This window comes from Arvicola amphibius, chromosome 2, assembly GCF_903992535.2.
Source record: "Arvicola amphibius chromosome 2, mArvAmp1.2, whole genome shotgun sequence".
NCBI lineage: Eukaryota > Metazoa > Chordata > Mammalia > Rodentia > Cricetidae > Arvicola > Arvicola amphibius.
This window is the reverse complement of record NC_052048.2, coordinates 149,565,088-149,572,236: the sequence shown is the minus strand read 5'-3', so window position 1 is coordinate 149,572,236 and position 7,149 is coordinate 149,565,088. Positions and strand designations below refer to the sequence as shown.

General features: G+C 50.6%; 1 protein-coding gene across 1 annotated transcript; it reads left to right on the top strand.

The window, feature by feature from the left end:
* Positions 1–584: 584 nt before the first annotated feature.
* On the top strand, positions 585–6,886 carry LOC119807862 (amiloride-sensitive amine oxidase [copper-containing]). The gene is made up of 5 exons (XM_038320052.1): positions 585–692; positions 3,303–4,876; positions 5,658–5,943; positions 6,257–6,389; positions 6,620–6,886. Exons 2-5 carry the CDS (start codon positions 3,307–3,309, stop codon positions 6,884–6,886), a joined length of 2,256 nt encoding a protein of 751 aa, XP_038175980.1. The 5' UTR covers positions 585–692; positions 3,303–3,306.
* Positions 6,887–7,149: the final 263 nt, after the last annotated feature.

The following is a 7,149-nucleotide window of genomic DNA, read 5'->3' as shown; positions in this document are numbered from 1 at the left end:
ACCATACACACATAAACAATAAAATCGGACTCAGCAGATTGGGTTTGTCTATTTGTGCATAAATACCAACCATCAATATACACATGTATAGGCATATATGTAACAATAATAATCAAAGAAAAAGAGACTTTGGATTTGAGAGCTGGGGGGAATGAGAGGGGTTGGAGGGAGGATACCTGGAAGGTTCTTAAAAGAAGAGATGAGAAGGAGTAACGCAATGTAACGGTTTTAATTAAAATGTATTTAAAAATTTGGGTATATATACTAAACAGATATATATATATGTATATGTATGTGTATATATATATATAGCAAAGTAAATAATAAATAAATAATAAAGCTGAAAGAAAGAACTGGCTAGTAAATCTCCCCACAGCTTTTGCTCTAATATCTGAACATGACACTGCTAACAAATCAAGACATTGCACAGCTTGCAGCAGAGGAAGTTGAGGACAATCCTCGCGGAAAGTGGCACTGTGAAAGAGGACATCGCCGGGAAGCAGCCCAAGGACACCTACACTTCAGTCAGCATCACTCCAGCACCCATGGGCTACTTCATCTGGTCCCTCCCTGTGGGGCGGAGTCCAATATCTTCAAGAAGGCTTCTCGGGTCAGTGTCCAGGAACAAAGTCTGGGACCTGGGGCGCGACGGAGCAGAGCACACAGGTGGATTCCGATGGGACACCAAACAGGTCAGCAGGGAAGGGGCAAGAGCAAGGTGACAAGGCACAGTATGCGGGGCGGGGGACAGGAAGACACCAAGGGAGGAGGTCTAGAAAGTTCAAGAGCACAGGATGGACTACAGAAGGCCACTACAGGCAACTCTGGGGTGAGAGAAGAGGGCCCTTAAGGGGCTGGCTTGCAAGGGGCTGGCATTCCTCTCATTTGGAGTTAGAAGAGTCAAAGGCTGCCAAATTTTCCTTTGCCTCTATGAGTCTGCGGCAGGTCCCTCTCTCATACTGCCCATGTGGCTTCAGAAGAGAGGACTGTCTCTGTGTCTTCTGTGTCTCCTTCCTACAGGCTAAAGCAAAAGCAGATTGGTGATAAACTGTAAAGAGGGAGACTGGCATGGAAACACTAGGAGCACACAATGCCTCCATTAAGACTCCAGCCCCACCTTCCAGTGAGACAGTAGAAGATCAGTGGTTGATAGAGGGTGGACGGCAGAAAGGGGGGAATGTGGAGAGCTTGGAGAATTTGGGGAGTGTTGGGAGCAGTGAGACTCTTGCCTGACACCGTGGTGGCGGGTGCCTGTCATTACACCTGTCAGGATCCTCTGGATGTACCATCTGCTCTGGGTATTAATGAATTAATTGTCCCTGTGGCTCGGTTGTTATACATGAAACATGCTGGTGGGTGCTGATAGCACAGGAGGCTGGGGCAAGTGGCAGGGGACATGGGACAGTGCTCTACACTTCCTGCCCAAGGTAGCTATGAAGCTAAAACACTCTCAAAACTGAAGTCTAGGATTGAGCCGTCCAGTCAGAAGACCAGCGGAATTTCTGAGTAGGGCTCCAGGCTCTGCCTGAGCCTTCTGCTGTCAGTGACAGACATAAAGCAGCTCTTCTGTTGAGAAATGTCACTGGGAGGGGCTTCCCTGAGGCCCAGCAGTATTAGGTCAGGTTAGGATCTGGGAAATCAGAGCTCGTGACAATGACAGAAGCCAACATGTATGCCGGGGCAGAGGTCCTCCTGGGAACTCTGAACATAGCAAGGCCTGACAGCCTTGCTCCAGGTACAAGGGAGTTCAGAGAGATAAACACTTAAGACTCCTAGTATCCCAGAGACCCTGTCCTGAGAACATACAAAATACTTCCTGATGGCTTGCGGACAGGGTTAGAAAAAGGAAGAGGAAGAGGAAGGTCTCTATCCCCTATCTACAATGAAGGGCCAGAGAAGGTGCTCCCCCACATAGTCTGCAGACCTTACCACCCACAGTGTGCTGTGTGCAGACTGCATCATCGGGGGCAGCTAAAGAAATAGGTTAGCTAGCCCTCCAGGTGTTCCCGCAAGACCAGCTTTGATCCAAATACATTACTTAACATTTTGTTTGCTTTTTTTGGAAAAGTCTAGATGGAGCATGATGATGTTGTCATTTCCATTTCACAGTTGAGACCATGGAGACCATAAGCAATATGGTCAAGACAATGTCATTTACCAGGATTCGAACCCACTTTGACACGTCTACACTGAATTTCAAAAGGTGGCCCCTACAGGGAGTTTTATTGTTGGGGAGATGACTCGGATGATAGGATTTGCCCTACAAGGGCAGGAACCTGAGTTTGATCCCCATAACACGCTTGAAATTCCAGGAGTGACGGCACATGCTTGTGATCCCAAGGCCAGGGAGGCAGAGACAGGACATTCCTGAAGCTTGCTTGGTGGCAAGCTGTAATACGATTAATAAAAACCCAGAGATGGGTATTGGGGTTCAACCTGAAGGTTAGAAAAGCAAAACAGCCAGCCACTGGATCTTACCTATACCTCAGTCAGAAATGGTGATCCTGACTCCAGGAATCCTCAGAATGAGACTGAGCCTCAAACCTGTCTTCTTCTGTCTTGTATTCCTCTCTAGTGCTGGGATTAAAGGCGTGCACCACCACCACCTGGTTTCTATGGCAAACTAGTGTGGCTACTGGGGTTAAGGGTGTGTGCCACCACTGCCTGGTCGGTATGGCTGATCAGTGGGGCTGCATCTTCAGACAAACCTTATTTATTAAAATACAAATGAAATGTCACTATAGGAAGTCTCATGAAATGAGTGATTTCCAGGTAAAAGTCAGGGAATTTGCCTTACCAAAAAAACGACTTCTCCCCATACATGCTTAAATACATAGCACATGCACACACACAACCCTACACAAACACACATACACACATGAACAATTTCATAAAAGGCAGTTGTTTCTCAATGAGTATCAGCATCTCTTCCACAAGGATGCAAGTCTGCGTGATGTTTGAGGTTCAGTTCTTGGGTTGCTGAGGCTCATGTCCCTGGCTGAGGAAAACGTTCCTCTTTTGAAATAAACTGCCAGAAAGGACCCAACATGGGGATGTGTGTAGACAAGAAAGTCCGTGCAACTCTAAGAGGTAACAGAAGAGAGGAGAAATCAGTGTATGCGTGCACAGCATTCAGAACCGCGAGTGGAGACCCAGAGACCCCATCTCTGCCTTCAGTTTGATTGACAGGAGGGAGCTAGTAGGTAGGGAGGTGCCAGGGCTGAGGGACAAGGTGCTGTGAGGTGCTCTGTAGAGCAAGGGTAATATTCAAGTTGTCTCGGCTCTTTTCTTCTGTGTTCCAGAGCCATGAAGCTAGCAAAAATGAGCCCAATCTTCACCTGGGGAGCTGTCCTATTGGTGCTACAGATGGCAGGCACAGAACCTGCTCTGAGGACTCCTCATGACAAAGCTGGGGTATTTGCAGACCTGAGTGCCCAGGAGATAAAGGCTGTGCACAGCTTCCTGAGGAACAGGAAGGAGCTGGGGCTCCAGCCATCCAAGAAAGTGACTATGGCCAAGAACTCAGTGTTTCTCATTGAGCTGCTGCTTCCCAAGAAGAAGCATGTGCTGAACTTTCTGGATAAAGGAGGGAAAAGCCCTGTTCGGGAAGCCAAGGCCATCATCTTCTTCGGTGCTCAGGAGTACCCCAACATCACTGAATTTGCTGTGGGGCCCTTGCCGTTGCCGTACTACATTCGAGAACTACCCCCCAGGCCAGGGCACCATCTGTCCTGGCCATCCAGACCCATCTCCGGGGCAGAGTACGACCTCCTCTTCCACATGCTGAGGAGAGCCATCACCCCTCTGCATCAGTTTCTCCTCGACACCACTGGCTTCTCATTCCTGGGCTGTGATGCCCGGTGCTTGACTTTTACCGATGTGGCCCCACGTGGTGTGGAGTCTGGTGAGCGTAGAAGCTGGGTTATTGTGCAGCGCTATGTGGAAGGTTACTTCCTGCACCCCACGGGTCTGGAGATCCTTGTGGATCATGGGAGCACAGATGACCAGGACTGGAGAGTAGAGAAGCTCTGGTATAATGGGAAGTTCTATGACAGCCCAGAGGAACTGGCTCAGAAATATGCAAATGGAGAAGTGGACACGGTGATCCTCGGGGACCCGCTGCCTGATGGCACGAAGCAGCCCCCGCTCTTCTCTTCCTACAAGCCCCGAGGGGAGTTTCCCATGCCCATCAACGTCTCCGGCCCCCACATTGTACAGCCCAATGGCCCCCGGTACAAGCTGGAGGGCCACACCGTGATCTATGGAGGCTGGAGCTTCTCCTACCGACTCAGAACCTCTTCTGGGCTGCAGATCTTTAATGTGCTCTTTGGAGGTGAGCGTATCGCCTACGAGGTCAGTGTGCAAGAGGCTGTGGCACTGTACGGAGGACACACACCTGCAGGCATGCAGACTAAATATATTGATGTTGGCTGGGGCCTGGGAAGTGTCACTCATGAGTTGGCCCCTGGCATTGACTGTCCAGAGACTGCTACTTTCCTGGACGCCTTCCACTTTTATGACAGTGATGGCCCTGTCCGTTATCCACACGCTCTCTGCCTCTTTGAGATGCCCACAGGGGTGCCCCTCAGGCGCCATTTTAACTCAAACTTTAAAGGGGGCTTCAACTTCTACGCGGGTTTGAAGGGGTATGCGCTGGTGCTTCGGACAACATCCACAGTCTACAATTATGATTATATCTGGGATTTCATCTTCTACCCTAACGGTGTCATGGAGACCAAGATGCACGCCACTGGCTATGTCCATGCCACCTTCTACACCCCCAAGGGGCTGCGCCATGGCACTCGCTTACAAACCCACCTGCTTGGCAACATCCACACCCACCTCGTGCACTACCGTGTTGACCTGGATGTGGCAGGTAGGACTCACTACCAGACCCTCTCAATCTCTTGGCTGCTTCTCACTGATAGACTCACTCCACAGGGGATGGGTTGAGCTTCTGAGTCACGTTGGGGTTATTCTTTCTGTCTGCTTCCTAGCAATATAAAGCAGCATGTGTCCCTGACAAATGGAGACAGTGAACCATGTCCTAGAGTTACCCTGTATGTGGGGTGTGCATCTGTCCTTGCCTTGGGCTGAGTGGGTTGGTATACATGGAGTGAGGAAGGGGTAAGTGTCTAGGCGGTTTACAGATTCCAAAGTCTAGTACTTTGAAATGGGGCCCAGTGCCGTCTGGGGCTGCTCAATGTGTTTTGTGGATAAATGATGGCTCCACAGAAGAGTGGCAGGGATGTGACACCTGATATCAGATTTGAGAGCAGAGCAAGGCCACTGAGACCGGGTGAATAGCTTCCACCTGTGTGGCCCCACTTGACTTCTGACCTATATTATCCTGATGGTCCTGTACAAACATGACTGCTCCCATGCCAAGGTTTAGAGCACAGAAAACGGTCTGAAGGAAATCGTATGCATGCACCCCATGCCATGACTGACCTGTGACCTAACCTCTCTCTCCTCTGGTTTCATCTTCTTTGTCACCGCCACCGCCTTGGTGCCCCACCACTCGACCAATGCCTACCGTCGGCTCTGCATCTTCTCACTGCTGGTTCTGGATGTAGTCTGGGGTGGCTATCTTATGAACAGCGAGGTTTCCCTTCCAATATTTGAGTCTCACCTTCTATTTCCTCTCATGCTCCCAGGCACCAAGAACAGCTTCCAGACACTGAAGACAAAGCTGGAAAACATCACCAATCCCTGGAGCCCAAGTCACTCCGTGGTCCAACCCTCACTCGAGCAGACCCAGTACTCCTGGGAGCGCCAGGCTTCATTCCGCTTTGGACAGACGCTGCCCAAGTACCTGCTCTTTAGCAGCCCCCAAAAGAACCGTTGGGGCCACAGGCGTAGCTACCGCCTGCAGATCCACTCTATGGCTGAGCAGGTGCTGCCACCAGGCTGGCAGGAGGAGCGGGCTGTCACGTGGGCCAGGTGAGGAGACCCAGGGACAGCCAGGGGCTCCTTCAGTGTCTGTGTGTGCCTGATTGCCTCTGTCCTCCAGGCTCTGAGTCTGTGTGTTTGTGGGCATGCATTCTCTTGCTCTTGGGGAGGGAGAGGTAAGGGTGGTGCTCACAGGGCTCCTGACCCTTGCGTACTGATGGACATTCTTGAAGACTCCCAGGAGATAGATAGACATCATTCTGTAGAAGCAACAGCTTGCCCGTCTTTGACCCTGATGATGCTCCCTAAAAGGGCTCAAAGGCATCATTAGTCCCAAGAGTCACTTGACTTCTTGTCTCTACAGGTACCCCCTGGCTGTGACAAAGTATCGGGAGTCCGAGCGCTACAGCAGCAGCCTCTACAACCAGAATGACCCCTGGGATCCCCCCGTGGTCTTTGAGGAGTTCCTCCAGAACAATGAGAACATTGAAGAGGAGGTACTGACCCCATCCCCACCCCTGCCCACCTCAGGCCCTGTGATCCTAGAAGTGTGATTTTTCTAGTACATGGTAAGGTAGGGTCATGATAGACTCATCTGCCTCTCTGATGGGACTGAGAGCATCTCAGAAAGTTTGTAGGGACAGCTTTCAAGACACCAGGCAAACTGCCCTCAGATGGCTGGTACTCAGCACTGCCCTACCCCCTGAAACCTTTGTCTCTCCCGTAGGATTTGGTGGCCTGGGTGACACTAGGCTTCCTGCACATCCCCCACTCAGAGGATGTCCCCAACACAGCCACAACTGGGAACTCTGTGGGCTTCATGATCCGGCCCTTCAACTTCTTCCCAGAAGACCCATCCCTGGCATCTAGAGACACTGTGATAGTGTGGCCCCAGAACAAAGGCCACAACCATGTCCAGCGCTGGGTTCCTGAGGACAGAAACTGCTTGATGGCTCCTCCTTTCCACTACAATGGGACTTACAAGCCTGTGTGAAGGATTGGTCCCAGCCTCTACAGAATAGCCCCATAGCCCCAAGGGACGGGCAGCAAATCCTTCTGTCTCTACCCTGTATGCTGCTTTTTAGCAGCAGGGGGAGGGCTGGCCGTGGGCTCTATCCATGTTTCAATAGTACACCAGTGAATTCCATGACCAATGCAAAGGAAAAATGCTGAAATTCTCTAGCAGGTGGGTTTTGTTTTTGTTTTTAACATTTGAGGCTCTTATCTTCCTATCAGAAGGCTTCAGGGAAATTGTCT